Source organism: Syzygium oleosum, unplaced genomic scaffold (assembly GCF_021117445.2).
Source record: "Syzygium oleosum isolate NSW1041296 unplaced genomic scaffold, Sole_v2.1 Sole_v2.11, whole genome shotgun sequence".
Taxonomy (NCBI): Eukaryota; Viridiplantae; Streptophyta; class Magnoliopsida; order Myrtales; family Myrtaceae; genus Syzygium; species Syzygium oleosum.
In genome coordinates, this window is record NW_026607495.1 from 4,892,124 (window position 1) to 4,915,880 (window position 23,757).

A 23,757-nucleotide genomic window follows, 5' to 3' on the forward strand; every position below is an offset into this window, starting at 1 on the left:
GATGGGGTCTGTTGCTGTGCCTCTATCTTGTTCTTACTCACATCTTTTGTACAATGGTCTTGGTACCACCCTTTAATTAATCCGTTTCATTTGAAAAACTATGGAAGAAGATGAGATAGATCCAAGGGATGTTTGCATATTCAAATGTTCAGTTCAAGATAATCAGGAGAGTGAACTGCGGAAATCAAGTTAAGTCTATAATTGTCCGGAATGTGGCAGTGGGAGTCATAGGACGGCCCACTGCTGCCTTACTTTTTAGAGTTTCATCATAACATGAGAAATAACAATGACAAGCATGCGATTCTACATATTTCTTTTTGCGCATTATAACGTGATAAGCATGCCAAGTGTGGTTTTCATGGAGCCATGGAAGCATCACAATGAGATGATATCCCGATATAACGTTACATCCATCCACATCTAGTTGAGTTAACTCAAGCAGGAAATTATTGTGGACACATGAGATTTTAATGTCTTGGATTTTATTCAATCGCCCCATTTTCATTCGGTCACCGTGCATTCTACAAAATTTTACGACGTGACAATATAAGAAATATAAGATTGACAAATGATAGATCGCTCATGTCATGATAAGGACACTAGCGTGAAAATCGAGACCCGCTACAAAAGATAAAGGGCAAAACTAAGTCTCATTGAACAAGTTCGCTTTGATGTCACAAAAATTATCATATCCTAAGCATCCCTGGAGCGACACACACATCAAATGGAAATCAATTCATCTATCCCAATTAAACTTGGGTGTAGCATACTAAGATGAAATTCTCCAAGCATGATCCTACTTGAACTCAGTAAGAACTACATGCGAAATTATAAATAATACTGGACCAAAAAATTCAAATAAAAAAGGCATTTTTGGAAAACCCTAAATCGACTTGCCTTCAAGAATACTACTACTTTATAAGGTGACTCATACTTATGGTGTGCTTGTTTCGAAGAAAATTCATGATAAAGAAAAATGTCTTTCTTGCAAATCATTTTTAAGGAAAATGTTTTCCACTTTTCATATTAGGGAATTCATTTCCTCACTTTAAGTATGCATGTTTTCTTTTATTGTAAATGATTTTCCTTTGACTAATTATTTTCAATAACCAAATGCTTGAAAGTGTGGAAAATTAATTCGCGAAAGATTTATTTCATTCAAACAAACACAACTTAATTTGTATTAGAAAGGGTTTTTTTCCCTATTGGACCAACTACTTTAGAGCAATGATGTGATCATATGCCTCAACTATGAAAAGAAGGTACTTGCAATGCAAGTTACAATGTTCACTTGGGAATAAATTTTAGCAGAATTATTTAGAGGCTATTTTGTACATATTTCTTTTTGTAGCTTAAGTTGTGAAAAGGGGTGTTGTAACTTTTAAAGTTGTTTGGTAAACGTACACCTCAATAGCTACATCTCCAAAGTTATTGCAGTTTTTATGAAGTTGCCTCACCAAACTTTGAGGTGCTGTAATTTTAAAAACCGTATTACTAAACTTATTATTTAGAGCACTTCATAGTACCACTATAGAATAACACGGTTACAGTTTAACCACAACTATAGCAAACTTATTATTCAAATGAACCCCAAAGTACCTCTTTTTGCTCAACCGAGATGAGTAAAGATGAGCCTAAGAGAAAATGGCTCCTGAAACAATTTTCAAACTCTTTTTTTTTTTTTGGTAACCCAGGGAATCTTCGCACGGCCGACAGTCGGGGGGTAAACCCTGGGGGCGACACGTGCTAGCCACCACACACGTGCCACCGGTTAAGTCACCCTGCGGCGCCCGGGATTCGAACACTCAATCTTTTGCGAGAGGAAGAGCGCCCGCTCCAGCGACGCCACCCAGGCGGGTGGTTTTTCAAACTCTCTTGATGCCTCAAAGTTTCAAGTAGACTCACCCTTCACCCCTACCGCCATGCCAAGTCAACCACTGCATGCCACCACCATCCCCGGCTTTCACATGCCGGCAACGCTGCAAATTTTACGCTTTGGTTTCTTGCCTCTACTGTCACAACATGATCATTGCTCTTCTCCTCGCCTCTGCCGTTACAATACGACCATTGCTATTCTCCCTCAGATTCGAAGCATGATGCGGGCAATGATGACATCATGTGAGAGTCAAGGATGGTGGCGGCATGCGGTGGGGGGCTCGGTATGGGGTAGGGGCGAGGACGAGTCTACTTGAAGCTCTGAGGCATCAAGAGATTTTGCAAAATTGTTTCAGGAGCCATCTTCTCTTATGCGCATCTTTGCTCATTTTAATCGAGCCGAAAAAAAAAAAATTCAAGTTGCAACAAAAGTATCAACTTAACGAAGGTGGGAGAGTGAGATATTGCCACAAAGAAAAATAAACCGAGACAGTTAAAAAGTTAAATCTTAATTTACGGGTAGTTTGGCCCACTACGTACAAAGGGGCGATTCTAGTGATAAATAAGGGTGGAAATAGCACATCCGATCTGTAAATTTACTTTTATTCTTGATTGCCATTTGTCAACGTAAACGTTGTCTCATTGGAACTGACTACTTTCACAAGTTAGTGCAATTAACGATGCTTCTAGGGATTTTATTTTATTCGTTCTACATGGACCGTATAATAAATAAATCTAATCGATGCATATAATATGGTACCAGAGATATGGACATGTGAGCAAACACTTGAAGTCCACGAAGAAGCTTAGAATACAAGACTTAAAATGAGACAACTGACAAGTGACTAATCATGAATGATTAACGTCAAATAATTATAAAAATATCTTATTGATTGGAATCTTCCGGCGCCAACTTTATCATCCCCCCCCCCTTTTTTGGGCGACTTTTGGAATTAATCGACCTATCATTTTTATACTATTAATTATTCTCTAAAGCATCGGGATCAGTATTTCTTTTCTCTCTCTCTCGAGTAGTGCAATTCACTGAATTCAATTCTTTCTTTTTTTCTTTTTTCCTAAATTCCTTTACATCGACCTTCGATCGGGTTCCAATTCTAGTCCGAAACTTTCTTTTTTGGTCCCATAAATAAACATCAACTTTAGGTCGTCCAAATTCTAGCCCAAACCTTTTGTTTTCCTCATAATAAAGCATGAACTTTCATCTGGTACCCAAGTTTTGGCCCCCATCAAGTTTCTGCCGGTTGATGCCACTAAAAACCTGACATGTCATTCTAAGTGTGTGTGTATATATATTTATGTGTGTATATATATCTCTTTCACTCTATGTGTCATTTCATTTGGCGGGGGTTGGATTTGGGTATTGACTGAAAGTTTATGCCTTTTCATGAAAAAAAAATTGTCCAGCCAAAATTAAGGTCCAACCTAAAGATGGTGGTTTTCGGTCCGAATAGGGACCCGACCTAAAGTTGATGTTTTGTTGTGAGACAAAAAGAGTACAGCCAGGATTGGAATTTGACTTAAAGTTGATGCATTCTAAGAGAATTGAGACTTTTTTTTCTTTCTCGTCTAATTAAATCAAAAGATGAATTATAGAAAGAATAATGAAAAGTGGGGAAAGGAAGCAGCATATTGGTATCATTGTCGCGTTAAATAAAGTAAGACTCAAAGTCGCTGTCCAAGCAGCTACAATTATATATGCTTCGATGGGAGAGACTTTGCCTTTACTTTGTCTTGGCTAATCAGTGGCACAACAACGCTGAGTTTGTAGCTTCTACGGCAAGCTTGTTTTCTTGGGAAAAAGGGTTTTGTCTTTCTCTTTGTACCTTTGAATCCGATCCATTAGGTCTTACTCCAAACACTGTTTGTTTTTTAGAGTTAATATCAAGAAAAACTCCAAACTGCTGATACACATGTGATAGATTTACACCGAATTAATTTTTTTACTATCAAAAAACCCAAACTGGTACATCTGTACAAAATTTACCATAAACTAATTTTTTGACCACCAAAAATCCCAAACTGGTACAATCGTGACAAATTTACCATCCGTAAAATTGGATTAATACCATGAAAAATCAAAAATTTATAAACCTGTGACAAATAGAGAGGTAAAACCCTAAACTGGTACACATGTGAATTATTACGTGTCATCCAACTCAATAATTTGATGGTAAAATTTAACAGAAATTAACGGAGGGTAAATTTGTCACATGTGTACCAGTTTGGGGGTTTTTTGTGGTAACAAAATTAGTTTGGGTATATTTATCACAGATGTACCAGTTTATTATTTTTCATGGTATTAACTCTCTCTTTTTTTTTGACTATGCTCAAAGATGATCTGCAAGCCTCCAATTGGGGGGAAATTTTTTTTGGAATTTAATAATATAAAATGGCTGTGTAAGTATATTAATTTGCTAAAAATTCTAATGCTGCATATATAACACTATCTCAACTTGCCCGTGTAAATTGATTTTGGCCTCTTTGTCATATGTAAATTTTGTAGCTCCCATTTGGTTCGTCATGTCGCTATGGTCCTGTACATGATGAGCAAACTAAATCTTTACGTTAAGCTAGATGGGTACCATGTGGGTCCCACACAGATCCACCAAATTTGACGGTTCAGATTCAACTCCTAAATATAATACACTCACTAGCGCCTTTGAAGCAGCGACCAAAAGAAAAAAAAAAAAAAGCTCTATGAAGCGATGCATGAAATACTCCAGTGCCTTTGGTTCAGTACTCACATGAGTTTGGCTTCATCCTTGGGTTCAGAACTTTTAGATTGCTGCGTTAAAAAAACGAGCACAAGCCCATTGGCCCATGTCCTTGGCTATTAGAAAAGATTCATTAAAATCATCTTCTCTTTCATTTGCATTTGTTAATTCACGAGAAGTCGAATCTATATCGTATGCCTATACCACACATCAAGAACACATTAAACCAAGCTCCACAGGATTCAGTAAAACATTGTTTCCGATTGGTAAGCTTACATGTACATTACTGAAAATTTTATCTGAAATTAACTAATAGGTCTTCGGACCTATGTTCATACGATTCGGCACCAATTTGCTAAAAAATAAATCTTCTGAACGCCCAACATCATCTCTCGTTAGGGAATATTGCATTTTTCCCCCATTATATTTGTAGAGTTGTCTCAGTCAATCGCGCAATTTTCATGTGTCGCAATTTTGCCCTGGACGAAATCTTTAAGCACCTTGAGTCGCACAAGGCAAAGGAGTGAATTAGTCAGTATATCGCTTCCCTAATTGATGATATTCAAAAAGTCGTATGCTATGTCTTCAATGTCTCCACATGCTATGTCTAGTCAGAAGCTAGAATTGGGGTTTTTTGCGCAATGTAGATAAATAGGTTATCGATATGGAGTTTTACAAGGTACAAGCAGTTTGATTTTTTGGGCACGGAAGAATAGAATTGTTCTTAGGATCATTTGAGCTAGCACTAGTATGATTAATTGTTCAAACAAGCACTAATTCCGAACAAGTTATGACCCTCATTTGATACTTTCATCATCTGCATCTCCTATCGCTAATGTCTATTCTATTGATACAAGAAGTTGATTCCTCTTGTTGCCTAGAATGGTTGAACTCCATTTAGCAGAAGTTACAATACTGACCTGGCAGCTTCTTAGGGCGCGTTTGGTAACACTTCTATTTATCTATTTTTCTGTTTCCTGGAACAAAAAAAGAATAGAAACCTGTTTGGTAACGCATTTTAATTTTCTATTCCCAAAAATAAAAAGGTGGCCAAGAAATAGATTTGAAGCAGAAATAAGAAGTAGAAAATATCTACTTCTTTATTCTCAGAAATAGAAATAGAAATAGAAAAGTAAAAATGGTTATGTAAACCCTAAAATTTTTATTTCTTACCTCTTCTTCCTTTCGAGCAGCGGCTTCTTCGGCTCCTCCATCATCCGTCGTCTGCAGAGCACCGGCCACCACCCTCGTCACTCGCGGTAGAGGTGCAATTCCGGCCTTCCTTCTCGCTCCTCGAGGGCCGGCGCGGCGTTCGTTCCCGGTTCGAGGGTCTCGAGCTCCCGATTACGCGCATTACGGTTCCATCCCCGCCTCGATTGGCCGGCGATGGACGTCCGTCGATCGGATTTAGCCCCCGCGGTTTCTGATGTCTGGCGGTTTCTGGCGATTCGTCTTTGCAGGTAGCACGACGCCGAGACTTACGACGCGAGGATGAAGACCGCCGGTCCGAACGGCTCGATTCGGAACAAGGAAGAGTACTCCCACGGTGCCAATGCTGGCTTGAAGATCGCTCTAAAATTCTGTGGTGAGCGCTCCCTGCTCTTTCTGAGCTACCTGCCTTTAGATTTCTCTGCCTTCGCGGTGTTGATTCCTTTGGCAGAGCGGTGTCTACGTCTCTTCGACATCCGTGCCTGAAGTAGTTTCTGGAGTTCATCTATTCATGCATCGACGGCAGTTTGGAGGACGAGCATGCAATTGTAGGTTGTGATTGTGCGAGTCCCGTTGCATGCTCGTTTGATACTAAATATATGTAGGTGCATGGAGATTTGAGAGTCCAATTTCCATGGACGTATGTCTTCTAATACTTCAATTATAGCTTTCCTTCATTTGCTGCTGTGGGAGGAGTTGCTTTTGCTTATGTTTTGTGTCATTTGATGAGTAATGGTTGACTTAATCATCTTACGATGTTTAGTGCACACGTGCGGGGCGCGTCGTCTGTTATGTCGAAGACAGTTAACAAGTTTGTTAACATGATGCTATGTACTTACAAGTTCTTGAAGGGCCAAGCAGTGCGTTTGCAATTTTAGTTGGCTTAACGTTATACTCTGGACTTATCAACGGGATTTAATCTGCGTACTCTGATTTACTTTTGTTACTTGCCTGTGGCATAGTGTTAGGTTCATCTAACCAAATTTAGATATATTTCCAATATTCATCAGTATAGAATGCATGAAGATAGTTGTTGCTTTAGACATTGATACTTTCTTTAAAGAAATCCCTACAGTCTTCATAAAGTTGAGGTATATGTATTATCTTATGTTCAGTTTATGAGAGCATGCTTAAGATGGGTGGTTTAGTATTCAGTCTAATGCTTCCATGATTGTCGACCAAGGAAATTCTAAGACCTTTGCATATGTTTTACATGAGTTACCCTGTAGATATGTTATGATTATAAGAGTTTCAATTATACAACTGTACGAACCCATCATGGATAATGTCATAGCTTTGACGAATCAAGTTTTTTTGTGAATGGAGTTGAGATATAACTTCAGTCAGTATATTTACATTTGCTTTTCTGTTGGATACAGAGGAGGTGAAGTCCAAGTGTCCAAAGATTACATACGTAGATCTATACCAGGTGAAAAGACTGTTTAAAGGATTTGTTCTTCCATCTTACATATTACGAGTCGCCTCTCCCAATAGGTGGACGAAATCTCTGTTGATATGACTAGCTTAGTTTGAAAAAGACTTCGAATTCTTGCCATTTAACTTTGAAGTTTTATTCCTTCCAGCATGCAACATCTTTAAAACTAATGTGCATGCACGTATGGAAGCCCTTAATTGGCATAACCCACATGTTCTCCATATTCAGATGCTTTAAGAGCAAATCTTTATCTATCTTGTTTTCAATCCCTTGGGCATTTAGTTCTCAGTTGCTTGTAGGAAATCTCCTCTGTCTAGGTCAACTGGTATTGTTCTTGGTTGATTAGTGGTTGGATGATGTTATATATAGCTGATCGATTCTAGTGGTTACTATTAAAAATGATTTATCAATTTGCAAGTATTGATCATTATGAGTGAAATGCCTGTTTCAGCTAGCAGGAGTTGTTGCAGTAGAAGTCACTGGAGGTCCCACTGTCGACTTTGTTCCCGGAAGAAAGGTACTCTGTTTTAGCTATATGTGAGCAAGATAATTCTTACGAGTGCCTTATTCACTAAGTTTTTTTCTACCTGTAGGATTCAAAAGTTTCTCCAAATGAAGGAAGACTTCCATATGCTAATCAAGGTATTCTGTTGTGTTAACTTTCCCTTTGTTGTCTGGCCTCCCTTCATTTCCCTCCATCCCTCCCTCCAAATATTATGGGCCATTGTGCTTCTTATTGCTCCAGGCAAAACGTTAAATAGCCATTTATTGTTTTCCTTAAGGTTGCTGCCTGTTAATCTTGAAATGTATGTCCATCTCATCTGAATGTCAATTAGTAAGTTTCCAGGGGAATGATTTGAATGAGATAAGAAGCACAGTATATATGCTTCTCTTGTTGAGCATTTTCTTGTGGGTGGGTTTGGGATGTGATTATGTTGTTGTTGGTGATCTTTCATTTTGATTAACTAAAACTGAAAAAAAAAAAGAATGATATTTCTTGTGTATGGACGCTACATTATTCCTTGTCTCAATTGCACTTGGTTTGTTTGATTGGATTCTCCCTGTGAAGCATGATATTTCTTGTGTCTATTAGTCTTTTCTTGTGTGGTTTTTGGAGGAAAATAGAACAAAGAGGAAGGGTTATAGAGGACAAATTTGTTTGTGATGCTTGTTCTGTTCAACTCCTCATATTAACTTTGCATTGATTAAATTGGTACTTGCTGCCTGTTGAGCTCAGGCACCTGCAGCTAAAGAAGTTTGTGGCAAAAGTAGCTGATAAGAAGGGGAAAACAGTTGAAGTGGAGAAGCAAGAGCAACTAGATCCTCTAGCTGGAAAACTACAGCTTAGGAAAAATATTGCAAATCAAATGACAAGGAATCACAATATGCCTGAGATTCCATGACTTTATGTTTCTGACTTTTGTTATGTTGTTCATAAATATTTGGCAACATTTTGTTAATTAGCAGGTATTATTATTGTTGTATTTTTGAAATCCAAAGCCTGTGCAGCGTTTCAAACAGAGGTTTGGCAAGCTTTGAATATTTGGCAAAGCATGAGTTGATGGGATATTTTAGTACTAGGAGTATAGAGAATCTCATTGGAGTGTTGCAATTCAACTACATTTTTCTTGCTGCAAATGAAGACTACTCCTCCACCTACATGTTCAACTTTATTGGATGAAAACAAGATGTAAATATTTATATATATAAGTCACAATCAAATTTAAATTGATTTTGTAAACTTAATCATTATAAGAAAATGAAGGATTCATGTCTATATAAATCAATTTTCAAAGTTACTGTGACTATTTAAGTGATTAATAAAGCGAATGGATCATATTCAAGCACCAACTAAAATCGGCATCATCCACGTGTTATTATAATGTCGTATATGGAGTTTCGAATGTTCTTTATATACATATAGCGGCAAAGAATTCTATGCATCATAGGAAAGAGTTCATAAAGAGAAAGAAATGTATAATCTTCTTAAGTGACAAAAATTAGTGACGTCATCTGTTGTAAATTATAGCACTGTCAATGTTGACCTAGAGAGTTCTTCACATTCGTAGGATGAGTTCTTGTTTTGTTTATTTATTGGTAATAAAAACAACTAACACATGGTTAAGATGTAAGTATTCTTTTTTATCTTTTGGTAATTTAATATGAGAATAAATAGTATTTATAATAGCGACTGTGAAGAAACTTTTGAAATAGATAAATATGGTATTCATAATAATTGGTTGATTACGATAATTAATTATGGTATAAAAAGTAGTGTGAGTTAAAAAGGATTAGACAAACCAATAAACAATGCTTCTTGGTTTTTTTCATTTATAACTTGTACTTACACTTAAATAAAAGATATAAACTTGAATGAAAAAAATTGGAAATAGAAATTTTTTTGGTTGTACCAAACGCATTTATGTTCTTTTTCTATTCCAGGAATAGAAATTTTGTGCAGTTACCAAACGCATTTCTATTCTAGAAATAGAAATTTTGTGCAGTCTTATTTTGCTCAGAAACTCTTCCAGGAAATAGAAATAGAAAAAACTATTTCTGAAAAGAAATTGTTCCCAGAAATAGAAGTGTTACCATACGCACCCTTAGCATCTGAGGAGCACTCCTAGTTTTTTTTTTTTTTGCTACACGGGAACCTGTGTCGGTTTCGGGTATAGGTACCCTTTTGTTGAAGGTCGTTCGAGCTTTTCCATGACTTTATCTGATTGGAAAGATAGGATGATGAAACAATGGTCACATCGAGTCCAATTATCGACCATCAAGCTCGGTTATGGTTATCTCGTTCGCAGAAGCTCCTGCAATCGGTGGAAGGTCGAGAATGTTGCCGCTTCCATTCAAAATGAATGCAGGCTTATTAGGAGAGGCAAGAGTTGCCTCGTTACCCAACATTAAGACAATGTCCGTCATGGTTGGCCGGTCTGCCGCGCGTTCTTGTACACACAGTAGGCCGATTTGGATGCTTCTTGAAACCTGACGAGAGTTGTAAGGTTCAGCCATCAGTGAATCAACAATGTCTGAGGTTTTTCCTTCTTTCCATAAGTTCCAAACCTACAAAAGTTGAAGGTAACAACATCTTACAGAGATTAAGCAATAAGATCTGATTTCAAGAAGCAGTCGATGGCAAATTGGAGTGAAGGAATTTTTCGTTCTATGTCCTTACATGTGCTATTAGATTCAGAGATGCACCGTCATTGTAGAAATCAGTATTCCTCTTGCCATTGACTATTTCCAGTAGTATGACACCAAAGCTGAAAACATCGGACTTCATCGAGTATAATCCTTGCATTGCGTATTCTGGAGACATGTAACCACTACACAAAATTGGACAACATGAATCTCAGGACTTCTAACCAGTGTGTATCTCTCCTCTTATCGAGTGCTTGGTTGACTTGGTTAGACAGTATAGAATAACTTACTATGTCCCGACCACTTTGTTGGTATTTGCTTGGATCTGGTCTTCTCCAAACATTTTAGCCATCCCAAAATCGGAAATTTTCGGATTCATTGCAGCATCGAGGAGGACATTACTTGCTTTGAGATCTCGATGTATGATTTTAAGTCTTGAATCTTGGTGAAGATATAAAACTCCTCGGGCAATTCCAAGAATAATTTTGAAACGTTGGTTCCAATCAAGGTTTGTCCTTTTTGCTTCATCTGTGACCCAAAGCCAGAAAAAGGAATTCACCGCCCGTTATGTCATGAAATCGATGCCAATGGCGAGGCGTTTTAGTGATTAGATTAACACGAAAAGGAAAAAGAAGGTGAGGCCATACTGAAAATGAAGCAATCCAAACTTTTGTTAGGTAAGTACTCGTAGATTAGCATCCTCTCGTCTTGATTGATACAACAACCCAAAAGCCTCACGAGATTCCTGTGTTGGAGTTTGGCTATAAGCATGACTTCGTTCTTGAATTCTTGACTCCCTTGTCCTGAACTCTTCGATAACCTCTTCACAGCTACTTCATGTCCACTGGCCAAGCGCCCCTGAAATATCATCTAGCCTTAAGACATATCTATGAAAACTACTTTGTTTCCTCGTTTCTCAGTTCAGGCTTTCTTAAGGAAACCCAATTGTTGACCTCATACTTCTACATCAAACATCTTGGACAACAGAGACTAAAGCAGAATGGGAGATCAAAGGATTTTAGTGTTAGGACATGGTAAAGTACCTTGTAGACTGGACCGAATCCTCCTTGTCCAAGCTTGTTCGTTGGGGCGAAATTGTCTGTGGCAGCTTTAATTGTGGTGATATCTACGAGAGGTAATTCTTGATCTTTTGTTGTTCCATCCAGCTCCTTTCCAACCTCAGAGCCTATCACACAAAAGAACTACAAATCAGAATGAGTGAACACCAATTGTCATTCGTCATGACAAGCATCCGTGGCTTCACTAGACCCAAATCCTCGAGTCGCTATAAGCGCCAAACTTTAGTGCGATACATGTGTGTTTCTGGTTTTAAAAAGCAGCGAAAGAGGGGACTGTAGTGTAGACAGTCCAAGAAACATGCAGATAATTCTTACCTTTTCGTTTCTTTTTGACGAGCACGAAAGACACCGCAAGAGAGATTATTGCTGCAGCAGAAACTAACCCTATCAAGGTTGCCAACATCTTTTTCCTCGAAAGAAATCCTTTCTTCTGAAACTCAGCTGATAGGAGAAACTCTTAGTTTATCTATCAAATAAGACTGACTTTGGAACCGCAATCACAACATATTAGTGACAAAAATATGAGCAAATTAGAATCTCGTACTGATTTTCCCTTTTTTAGGATTACCTAGTACAAGTGCATCCACGCGCATATGTAAGTCTCGTCCTCCGCCTGAGAGCTCTCTTGTATCCATCAAGTCTCCGTACCACATCAAGCATCCACTTCCTCCTCTTGTAAAATCTGCATCTGCATAGGCCGTGCATGAACAATTCCGAAGGCATTCACTTTCACACTCCCTCAAAGTCCTATTCCTGTCAAAAGATGCGACCGAAGTGTCTGGCAGTTTTACGTCAGCTACTTTTACAAACCCTTCGCCATTCCGGCAAACTGATTCTTGATTCTTCCTCATGCACCCACCTGAAGTATCTCTCATGCGCCAATTGTTCGGGGACTTAGGGGAAAACCCGGGTAGGCACTTGCAACCAATTTGGTCCATGCTACTAGAATGACAGTTTCCATTGACACCACAATGCCCATAGGAGTCACATTGGTCCTCTGGTTTGGTTAAAAAATTGACCCATTTGCTCTTATTTTCGACCCACGTAAACTGTTGCACAATCCCAGACTCTTGAACCACTACCCTCACGAAGATCGATGAGTTAAAAACATTTGACACCAATACGACCTCATCAGCATCATTTATGAAGCTAAAGTTGAACAATGTGGACTGGTCTTCAGCGGGAATCCCATTCAATTTGATTCCGTTATAGGGATTTGGTCGCCACAAGGGAACCTGATTTTTGTACAAGGTTAAGTGTGGGAAACCACTGGGGTTGATCATGTAATAAGTCGTTCCCGTTCCGGGGTCATCCTGAGACTTCCAAGATGTAAGGATTCTATTTAGGCCACTGGTGCGGTTGAGCCCGAGTTTCATGGAGGGGAGCAAAGTATCTGTTGGATGGTCGAAACTCTGCCAAAGGACTGAACTTTTCTTGCCATCCTGAAACAGAACGAGATTACCCGAATCCAAAACTTGAGCTACAGAGTCACTCACCACCGAAGATAATGAAAGATTGCTGCCCCAAACCGCGATGTTCCTCTTTGTGTCGTAGAGTAGGAGATTCCCAAGATTGTCGATACCGAGACGTCCTGAAGTATCTTTGATGGGGTTGTCCCGGTTGGCGACCCACACGACCGTTTTCTTGGAAATTTTGTTGTACCATAATCCTAAGTACCTATGGCTAGAATTGCCAGGGCTAAAGAAGCCAAGAGCAAAATCTCCTCCACTGGAGATCAACACATCACCATCTCTGATAGGGCTTTCTCTTGTAATCAGGTCAGTGGAAATGCACACTCTGTAAAGAACTGATAATATAATTAAATTGAGAAGATTGCTAGGCCAATTCATGAGTATGAAAAGTAGACAATAGCATGAAACAAATTGCAGTACTAAATGGCGATTTCGCTATTTCTGGCTGCTTTTTCTTTCCCCTTCTTCTAATGGGTGCTCACTTTTATTAGAGAAGCAAATCGGGAAGAAGAAACTATTTGATTCATCAAAGCGTTGACCCCCTGTATGCACTCCAGTCAATCTTGTAATTGTTGTAAGGTGGTACTTACATTGCTTCTTGTAGCCGCCACGCCAGGGAGGGAATTGTTAAGTTCACGTGTGAAGAGTGAAAGAACGAAGAAACTCACATTTAATGTCTTAAATAAAAAGAAACAATTGATAATAACTGAATGACTTTGCTTTTTCAGTAAACGTAGGTTCAACTAGATAATAATTGAGCTTGGGGCTACCCAAGTATTGGGCTCTGATCAACAACGACAGCAAAGCTTTCTTAGAGATCAAAAGATCACCACCATCTCTTATCAGGCCAGAGGAAAAGCATACTCATGAGCTAGGACAGTAAAATAAGATGAAATATTTGCAGAATAATATGAAAATTTTCACCTACTCATTATTCACTAATTTATATAGAATTTACTTTATTTGGTCTATTTCGTGTTGACCTCTAGGAATGCTTTTTATTATTGTCAATCTTGATGGCTTCTCTTTGGCTTCACACACAACATGCATAAAAAAATGATTGTAACAGAGCACTTCTCATCATTGCTAAATTGACCGCCCCTGCTAGGGTCAATAATGCAATAAAACAAGACAATGCTGGATGATTTGTTCGGCACCGACCGGTCGGCTTTGAATCTATACCAAATCAATCTGCCCAAAATTTCTGAATTCCATAATAAGCATCATTATCCATGCTTTGTCTTTGTCCTCTGTTGAAACTGTTTACATCTTTGCACCTTGTTCTTTTCATTGATTTGTTGTACTAAACACGCATAATTTTCGGACGAGTTCTTACGTGGGAAATGAGGTCCATCAAAGTGTTTCCCTTATAGGATAAAACTGTATAAATTGCTGAAGTAGATGATACATTGTGGATCGTCTGGCAGGATATTTTGCAGTGTAGCCCTAGCTCAAATATCGATGACTTTTTGCTGATTATAGTCTTATTCTAGTTTTTGTCCTGCCTATTCAAGACACTTCTTGGATTTTGATAGAATATTTAAATATTAAATCATGTCTTCATCTAAAAACTTAAATTTTTAGAACGGTTGACAATGATCCTACAAAATCTCACTTGGTATTAGAGCATGAAAGTCCTGATTTCAAATATTTAAGGGCCTCATTTGCCTTCTCAATTGAATGTGTTCACGCTTAGTACTAGGCAAAAAATACCAGATCAAGCGTGAGAGTGAAATAATATTTAAATATTAAACCGTGATTCTTAAATATTAAATCATGTTTTCATCTAAAAGTTTCAACTTTGAGAATAGAGACATAGTTGACATAAGATGACTCCGGACTTGTGATTAACTTTGCACCTGCAGGTCTTCTAGGTAAAATATAGACCTAAAGTCGACAAACACTCGGTGATTCTGAATTTCCCAACGAACAGAATGCCATGCATTGACAGAACTAGATGATTATATACTTCATCCCGGATCTTCAGCAATAGCAAATAACTTTGTTCATGTCACTTTCCTTGGTCCCTAATGCTTTGAACTCCAGACAACTTGTCCCAACTAAGAAGTGGGTAACGAATACAAAGTAGCGGTTCACATGGCTTCATTGACCCGCCAGTTGGGGGTATTCTTCAGTTCACATACAAAGAGTAAAAGAAATTCCAATATAGGAAGTTTCGGAGAAAAAAGATGATTCGCGTGAAGCTAGGCAATCAGACAAGTGATAAGAAAGTTGGATAGAATAAAGGTTTGTGGTCGAGTCAAGTCATCACAAAGCTCCATTTCCTTCCACTTCTCTTTACAGTACTTAGAAACCATTACCTGTTACCCTAATTAGATAATCAAAAAGCTTAAATGTTATTCGACTTATCTAACATTGATTTTACAAATGAATATTTTAAAATTGGTTGATGCAATACGCAAAGAAGTCATTTCTAATTAACTATTGGGTTAATACCACGAAAAACTCTAAACTGGTACACCTGTGACAAATTTACCCAAAACTATTTTTTTTTACCATAAAAAATCCTAAACTGGTATACCAGTGATAATTTTACCTCAAACTAATTTTTTGACCACCAAAAGCCCAAAACTAGTACACCTGTGACAATTTTACCACAAACTAAGTTTTTGACCACTAAAAACCCCAAACTGGTATATTTGTGATAAATTTACCCTATGTTAGTTTCCATTAAATTTTACTGTCAAATTGCTAAGTTTGATGACACGTGGTAGTTGACGGGTGTACTAGTTTGGAATTTTACCCCTCTGTTTATCACAACTTTACCAACTTGTGATTTTTCGTGATATTAATCCAATTTAATAGACACTAACGGAGGGTAAATTTGTCACAAATGTACATTTTAGGGTTTTTAATGGTCAAAAAATTAGTTTGGGGTAAAATTATCATAGGTGTATCAGTGTGGATTTTTGGTGGTCAAAAAAATAGTTCGGGGTAAATTTGTCACATGTGTACCAGTTTGGAGTTTTTGGTGGTCCAAAAATTAGTTTGGGGTAAAATTATCACAGGTATACCAGTTTGGGGTTTTTCGTGGTATTAACCCTTTACTATATATGTTGACTAATAATATAAACACAAAAAGTGAAATCTTTGAATATAGAAGCTATTTCTTATGTATAAGTTAAATATAAATATGAATATAAATTATATTTATATGATCTTTGACAATATTGTGAAATCTTTTAATATAGAAGCTATTGTTATGACTGATGCAGAAACTATAATGAAATTAAAACTGGGAAGAATAAAGAACACACATATTTATGTGGAAAACCCTTATGGGAAAAACCTTGGGAAGATGGGAAGCATAATCCATTATGAAATTCAAGAATTATAAATGTGGCTCAAAAACTTAAAATTCTTTATGTCTCAACTTCTTAACTTAATAACTTGAGAAAAATAATATTTATATTGCTTTCAAGCCCTCACGTTGGCCTAAGCCCATAGAGAACTCAAAACATACTCAACAAATCTCCACCTTGGCTTGAATTAGACATAAGCAACAATCAATCTTCTCCTCCCACTACAGTAAAACTCAGTTGCAACAAACATTAACCTAAACCAAGCATTGCTTGGATTTGGCAATAGGCAAGGGCTTCGTAACATATCGATTGAATTATTTTCTATATCTATTTTATAGACCTTGTATAGCCATCAGCAAAAATATCTCGAATAAAATGATAACTCACATCAATGTGCTTTGTCCTCTCACGATACGTCTGATCTTTAGTAAGATGTATAGTATTTTGATTATCACAATGGATAACAGTTTCACCATGATCCACTATAAGCTCTCCAAATAAACCTCTTAACCGTATAACCTTTTTAACTGCCTTTGTAATAGCCATATACTTTGTCTCTGTAGTAGACAAAACAACCATATGTTGTAAAGTAGCTTTTCAACTAACTACACAACCTCCAATAAAAAAAATGTACCTAGTCAAAGTTCTCCTCTTATCAAGGTCACCGGCATAATCATCTGTAAATCTACAATCGTTAATTTCAAGTGTACCCAAAGAGATAAGATTTTTCTTCAAATCAAGAACGTGTCTGACATTTTCCAAAGTTTTGATCATGCCGTCGTGCATCTTAATGCTAACAGTTCCAATCCCAACTACTTTGCATTTAGCATTGTTTCTCATTAGATAACTCCACCATTAAAACCAATCATGATTATAACACATGTGATATTAACATACTGAATCAAGTATCCAACTATCACTAAATTTGTCCTTATCATGTGCAACAAATAACCAATTTTCATTTTCTTCTTTAGCAACACCAGCTTGAGTAGGATTTTCGTTTCCCTATTTATGTCTGTTGTGTTAGTTTTGATTATTATGCTGATTTGCATTCCCTTGATTTTGCTAATTGAGATTATTTTCTCTTTACTGCTTTGCCTACAATTTCAGACAATTTATCTTGATACATCCCTTAGACTTATAGTAGTTGCAAGTCAAATTCTTATGTTTCGATTTTGATCTGCTCCTTCTACCATTACTTCTCTCAACCGACCTTCCCCTAGCAACTAAACCAGACCCATGATCATTACTGCTTTCAAAAGTCAATTATGTATCTAGTTTATGCTTATTTGGAAGACTAGTCTTGACATCTTCAAGATTGATAGTTTCTCTACTAACAATCATGTTCTCTCTAAATTTTTTATAAGACGGAGGTAGTGAAATTAACAATGAAGGAGCTTGATCCTTATGTTCAATCTTAACATAAATATTTCTTAATTCAGAGATAATAGCATTGAAATCAGAAATATGAGACTTAAGAGAAGCACCTTAAACCATATGAAGAGTGAAGAGTCGTTAATTGAGTCTCAACCGATTGATGAGGGATTTTGTCAAAAAAATACTCTCTGATTTCGTCCATACACCTTAAGCTGTTTTTTGATCTAATACCTCCTGTAGAACTTCATTCATTATTTACAGCAATTGAGATTGTTGTGTCATTTTTTGCCTTGCTGATTATATTGCAACTCAAAGCATGAAGATAAAAGCAAGATCAAACAAGGATTATTCTCTCATGAGAATTATTTGCGTATGCTTGCACCTGCTTTCCACGTAATGAAATAAAGAAACAGTAACACCCATGATTTCAATCAAAAGGGGGAATGGAAAACTGTAGTCCAGTGTGTACTTGCTCTTTCGATATGAATCGAGTTACATACATATAGGTAAGGAGAAGTACACACCAGGTGCACTCTCAAGAGCAAGTACTTCGTCAAAGAAGGCAGAGATGTATTTCTGATTTTTATGGAGACAACACCATCTACTAGAGTCTTAATTTACAACGTAAACAGCCAATCCATTGACTGTGCAATGTTAACTTTATTCCTACAAAATCTCGTGGAAAGTCACCGACCCTCGACTAAGGTGACAGTCAACTCATTTGTTTCACTGTCTATTTGATCGCGAAACCTCTCCGTGTAAAATCCCGGTTGCTTGGGCTGCCGCAGAGAGGTGCCCTCGCTGTCCAACATTAGAAGCACATATGACATAGTTGGCTTGTCACGCCTCGAACCCATCGAGCGCGCGACACACTTCTCTGGTCGATTAATGCGACATCCTAGAGTATCGCCGACCTCAGTTATAAATATCAGAGATTTAAAACGATCAGCGAAAACCACAAATACCCGGACAATTAAAAACTGGGGTAAACAAGGAGAATAAACATACTCGTTCCTCATTCAAACTTATATAATATTCACAATTTACAAACCGCCATATACATATGCACACCGAACTATAAACCACCGATATTCAAAACGATCGATGACCTGGATATTCTATCACAAAAAATGAAACTCCTCAAAAAGCCTATTATCAACCCCTAAAACTAGCCCCTACGCCCTCTACTCGGCGTCCACTCTGAGTCTGATTCCTTGTCGTTTGAATCTGAGTTCCCTTGAACAGTCTGCTCCTCCGAGGACTCCGGCTCGGCCTCAATCTCGATCGGGTGGTTTATGTCACCCGACTCCGCTGGAACCTCGTTCTGCTCCTCCGAGTCGGACTCCTCATCATACCCGTACTCTGGCACGAAATCGGGGTCAATCCACTGCTCATACGGGGGAATGTACACCGGTTCTTCTTCTGGCTCAGCAGGCTCCTCCTCAGGTTCCACCTCGGGTCCCTCCTCTTCTGGCTCTTCCACTGGGATTGGCTCGAGGTCCACATCCATCGGATCGTACCCCGCTTGCGATTCATCAGGCTCTAGTTCCTGCTCGGCCCTCGAAGACTCAGGTGCTGCGGGCGCCGACTGTAGTCCTGACTGCGCTAGACTAGTTTCCAAACTAGTCAGCTCGCCATCCGGGGGAGGTATAGCAGACGGGTCCCAGTCCCCAACTCTATCAAAGGGGACATCAAATCCACGGACGGGTCCAAACTCGTCTATCCCGTCCCTGAAGAACCAGGCGGTGTAGGTGTGGGCCTCCAATAGAGGTAATCCTACATCTACCCAGACTACCGAGGTATGCTTAACCCAGGTCATGAACTCATCTACAGGGTACTCTATAACATCGTGGTCGGTGTGCACCGGTACTCCAAAACGCTCAGGTGGCGGCGGCGGAGGATCCATTGCTCAGGCTAGGGTTCTGAAATGTTTGGTTGAAACAACCATGAGAATACATCTCAGCAAGCACACACCCTAAACCCCACCTAGGCTGTCACGTACCTCCATACAACCACGACAAACAACCACACTCAGCTATTACATCGCAGGCACACAATCAATACTTACATGGGCCTTTCCAGCGTGCAACCTGCACGTTAGCCATAATAACATCATTCCACTCACATGCATGTTCTAATTACGTTTCATGCATTCATTCCGATCTCATCACATCTTTTGCACACCACTCGCTAGTGACCCGCGTAATGGTACCGCCTCAGGTTCACTGCGACCAACTCATCACAATACTCCAGGGCCCGCGTAATGGTACCGCCTCAGGCCGTGTATCTTGCCCGTGTAGTGGTACCGCCTCAGGCTCAACACCCACCACCTACGACACAACCCGCGTAATGGTACCGCCTCAGGTTGGCCGTCCTCCGGTAATACCGGGCATCGTTCTGCGTAGTCGTACCGCCTCAGGACGGATAAATATCCCCGCGTAATGGTACCGCCTCAAGGATTTCCACAATCACACATACCACAACACACACAATTTCTCGCTCATGCACATGCTCAGCACCCACTTGCCAATAAATTGGCCAATCACACGTGGCCCGTGCACGCATCAATTCACACACATTTCTCTTGCTCAATAAGCATTCAACACGGTCAATTGACAATTAATTCAATTCGGCCCAAGCGTACACATAACAAAGCATATTTCAATTAATCAATTGCACACTAGTGCACCCAATTTCTTCACCACAATTCAGCTACAGGTCAAATGCACAACCAACATACAAATTAGCATTTTTCCATATCAAAACCATGGCAAACCAGTTCCGGCTCTTCACGACATTTTCCCACAATTAGTTGCCGGATCTAAATACCTAATTTACATACCGAACCGCATTTTCCAGCATTCAAACCAACAATTTTCAGCATATACTCGGCCCCTAAAATTCCACCAAAATCTCCCAAATTCATTCCTTAGGCCCGCTAATCAATTCCGCCCCTAAAACCATATCAATCCGCGTCTAAATAAACCCGATTTCACCTCAAATTGTCCATCGATACCCGAAGTCCTAAATAAGGTTTAGGGTGCGACTTACCCTAACCCTAGACTGACTCGGCTAGAGCGGAATGGGGGGAAACGGTTGGCCGGCGGCTCACGGCGGCGACGATCGGCATACGGCGACGGCGGCGGTGGGCTGGACGGCGTGCGGCGGCGACGGCAGCTTGGGCCAGTTCCTCACGGCCATGGGAGAGAGAGAAAGAGGGAACCGAGAGGGTGAGGGGTGGCTCGGTTCGGTGATGGGGGGCGGCGGTGGCACGGCGGACGGAGCGGCGACGGCGCGGTGGCGATGGCCGGCGAACGGCAGTGGCGCGGCCAAGGGGGGGAGGTGATCGGCGGTGAGGGGAGGGGGAGAGAGAGATGGAGCCGAGAGATGAGAGAGAGTGTGAGGAGAGAGAAAGGGATTTGGGGATTAAATATCCCTAAGTCAATTATTGGGGGGCTAAATTACCATCATGCCCTTTACTCACAAACCCAATCAGCGGTCTAGATTCGATCTTATCTTGAGATCGACGACCCGGATCGAATCTTTTCTAAAATATCCAAGGGCAATTTGGGAATTTCATAAAATTCCAAGGGCAAAATTGTCCAACTCAAAAGTTAGGGCAAAATGACCAAAATGCCCCTCCCCTCTAACACTTGCCCTTTATAATCCTCCAAGGGTAAAATGGTCACTTTTCCATTTTCTTGCCGAAATTGAATTTTTCTGAAGGATTCGGGAAAATCCAAAGCTGTACGTTCCAACCACAACGTCGCCCTAACGTCCCGTTGTGACTTCCTAATTTTCCGATATCCAATTTGGGCTCTAATTAATAATTGAATCTTATTTAACGTAACTCGAGCGTTTCTCAAACTAACGGGCGGCTTTTGGGGAAATTCGCATATTCGACCCGTGACTGATAATAAATCGAGTCACGTGCAAGTTTACTCAGGTCGTGACGACTTCGATTGTCACTTAATCGCGAGGATCGATCACTAGATCTGAGGGGCACGATCGTTTGGCATAGGTTTAGGATCATTCGTCAATTCATTTCGTGGTCCAGCGGAATCACCCACGATCCACTATTATGACAGTGGCAAACTGACCTCTAGCTATCCTTGGATCAGCCTACAGTGGCTCAAAATGTCACCTCGACGATTTTATGGTCGAAAAATCAATTCACGATCGAATTTTCTTTAGTCGCACGAATTTAAATCCCTAATTAGCCTTTCCCTAATGGTTAGTATCCCAGGAATTATCAGTTCCGGGCGAGAACTAACTACGAGTACGTTCATAAAACCAAGCATTTCATAAATTCCAAATGGGCAAATTTCAGGATGTCACATGGCCCTTGTTCCGGACTTTGCTGGACGCACAAGAGGCCTATCTGGATGCATCTCATAACTTCCGACATAGGAAATGAATCCTCCATTTGTTTGTCTATGAGTTTAATGGCCTTCCCTTGAAGCCATAGTTTCCATGTCTGAAAGTTGCAGAGTTTTAGGCAATTTTAATCTTACAGAATCAGAATGCAGAGTGGAAACTTGGAGTGTAAGCTTACATGTCCAAGAAGGTTGAGATTATGATCGTGATGATGAAATTCTCTGTTCTTCCTGCCACTTATTATTTCCAGGACTAGGACTCCAAAGCTAAAAACATCTGATTTAGTTGAGAAAATTCCGTCTATTGCATACTCTGGTGACATGTATCCACTACATTACATTTTGGCGCACAAATATGTAGTCAATAACTAAAATGTAGCCACTAAATAAATGCATCAGAAATTGGGAAATGTTTAGTATGCTGAGAACTTAGAAGGGTGATTACTAAGTCCCGACTACACGTTGTCTTTTCCAGGAATTGATCTCCTTCGAAAGCCCCAGCCATGCCAAAATCGGATATCTTTGGGTTCATCTCACTATCCAGCAACACATTACTAGCTTTTAGATCCTGATGAATTATTCTCAATCTTGAGTCGCGGTGCAAATATAGAGGTCCCCTTGCAACCCACAGTGATATCGAACCGCCGCCTCCACACGAGAGAACTACCTGCTCTATTACCTGCAAGTTTTTATAAGGCCTAATCAACCATTGGAAGTTATTCACTATCAAAACTCGTAAACTAGCTTAAAAACCAGGACCAATCCTATCTGGAAAGAAAAGTTCGAAGTTATCAACGACTTTTTAGACTGAGTTGAGGTGCTAGGAACAGACCAAATATTAATGAATCGAGGCTTCCGTTCAGCATATATTCATATACTAGCATCATTTCTTCTCCATCGATACAGCATCCTAATAGCTTGACAAGATTTCAGTGTTGAAGTCTTGCAATCAACAAGACTTCATTCTTGAATTCATCCCAACCCTGTCTTGAGTTTTGCGACAGCCTCATGACAGCTATTTGAACTCCATCAGACATTGGACCCTGAAATATTTATACTAAGACAAACATTCAAAACGACAAAGCTGAAATCATATATCCATGTCTAATTCGGTAAGTACATATCCACGTCTTCTTTTCTTTATAGATATGCTATTACTGTAAAGGCCCTAACCTTATAGACCGGACCAAAACTGCCCTCTCCTATTTTATTCTGATACGAAAAGCTATTAGTCGCTGTAGTTATGTCCTCCAAGTCTAGTATAGGCAGCTCTAAGTTGTCTTCAGTCCCAGCTCGCAGCTCTGATTTTTTCGCTGCCAAAAAATAGTCGAAGACTTGTGTAAGGTAGAGACTTTTGCAGTATATCAGCTCAAAATTTTTTTTCGGTCCACTTCGTTTTTAAAGGAAAAAATCTTCTTGAAGTATGAATAGGCATGCATTTCAGTTGATCCATTGACTAATTTTAAGTCCTCATCTATATGAACCTGCCACTTAATGCTGCAGCAATACCAATGAAGCCTGATTCTAGTATTCTTACAAAGTTAAGCATTAAAGATGCCTAATGACATATAAAATGTTTGAAAATGCCTCGAGTAAACTGAACAGTTGCACTAGAGATTACTAACCAAGGTCAATATTGATGAGGAAGAAAGACATTTTACCTATACGTTTTTTTGTTGTCCTCCAGAAACAAAGAAGCAGAAGAATGGGAAGAGAGAGTGATGCAGCGACT

The 23,757-nt window shown here is 39.3% G+C and overlaps 1 protein-coding gene, 1 long non-coding RNA gene and 1 pseudogene across 3 annotated transcripts; 1 reads left to right on the forward strand and 2 right to left on the reverse strand.

The window, feature by feature from the left end:
- The first annotated feature begins 6,273 nt into the window (after window positions 1–6,273).
- Window positions 6,274–8,598, forward strand: LOC115664417 (uncharacterized). Of its 2 annotated transcripts, XR_008817424.1 has the most exons (4): window positions 6,274–6,371; window positions 6,425–6,459; window positions 7,706–7,771; window positions 8,492–8,598. It is a non-coding gene; the product is annotated as an uncharacterized LOC115664417 (long non-coding RNA). The 2 variants fall into 2 exon arrangements; XR_004003592.2 differs by lacking the exons at window positions 6,274–6,371; window positions 6,425–6,459; window positions 8,492–8,598 and adding exons at window positions 6,466–7,248; window positions 7,848–7,973.
- A 1,269-nt stretch (window positions 8,599–9,867) lies between these two features.
- LOC130134551 (G-type lectin S-receptor-like serine/threonine-protein kinase RKS1) lies at window positions 9,868–13,411 on the reverse strand. The gene is made up of 7 exons (XM_056315740.1): window positions 12,046–13,411; window positions 11,793–11,918; window positions 11,442–11,584; window positions 11,046–11,256; window positions 10,689–10,926; window positions 10,433–10,583; window positions 9,868–10,320 (listed from the first exon to the last, which is right to left on the reverse strand). Exons 1-7 carry the CDS (start codon window positions 13,325–13,327, stop codon window positions 10,021–10,023), a joined length of 2,451 nt encoding a protein of 816 aa, XP_056171715.1. The 5' UTR covers window positions 13,328–13,411; the 3' UTR covers window positions 9,868–10,020.
- A 6,302-nt stretch (window positions 13,412–19,713) lies between these two features.
- LOC130139360 (G-type lectin S-receptor-like serine/threonine-protein kinase SD1-1) lies at window positions 19,714–23,681 on the reverse strand (annotated as a pseudogene).
- Between the last annotated feature and the right edge of the window lie 76 nt (window positions 23,682–23,757).

Excerpts from the sequence above, each read along its gene's own strand:
- LOC130134551 (XM_056315740.1), bottom strand. The coding sequence starts at position 13,327 with ATGAATTGGCCTAGCAATCTTCTCAATTTAATTATATTATCAGTTCTT. Across the intron at positions 11,919-12,045 it reads CGTGGATGCACTTGTACTAG|CTGAGTTTCAGAAGAAAGGA; the intron begins GTAATCCTAAAA and ends TTCTCCTATCAG. Across the intron at positions 10,927-11,045 it reads TTTGGATTGCTTCATTTTCA|ATGAAGCAAAAAGGACAAAC; the intron begins GTATGGCCTCAC and ends TTTGGGTCACAG.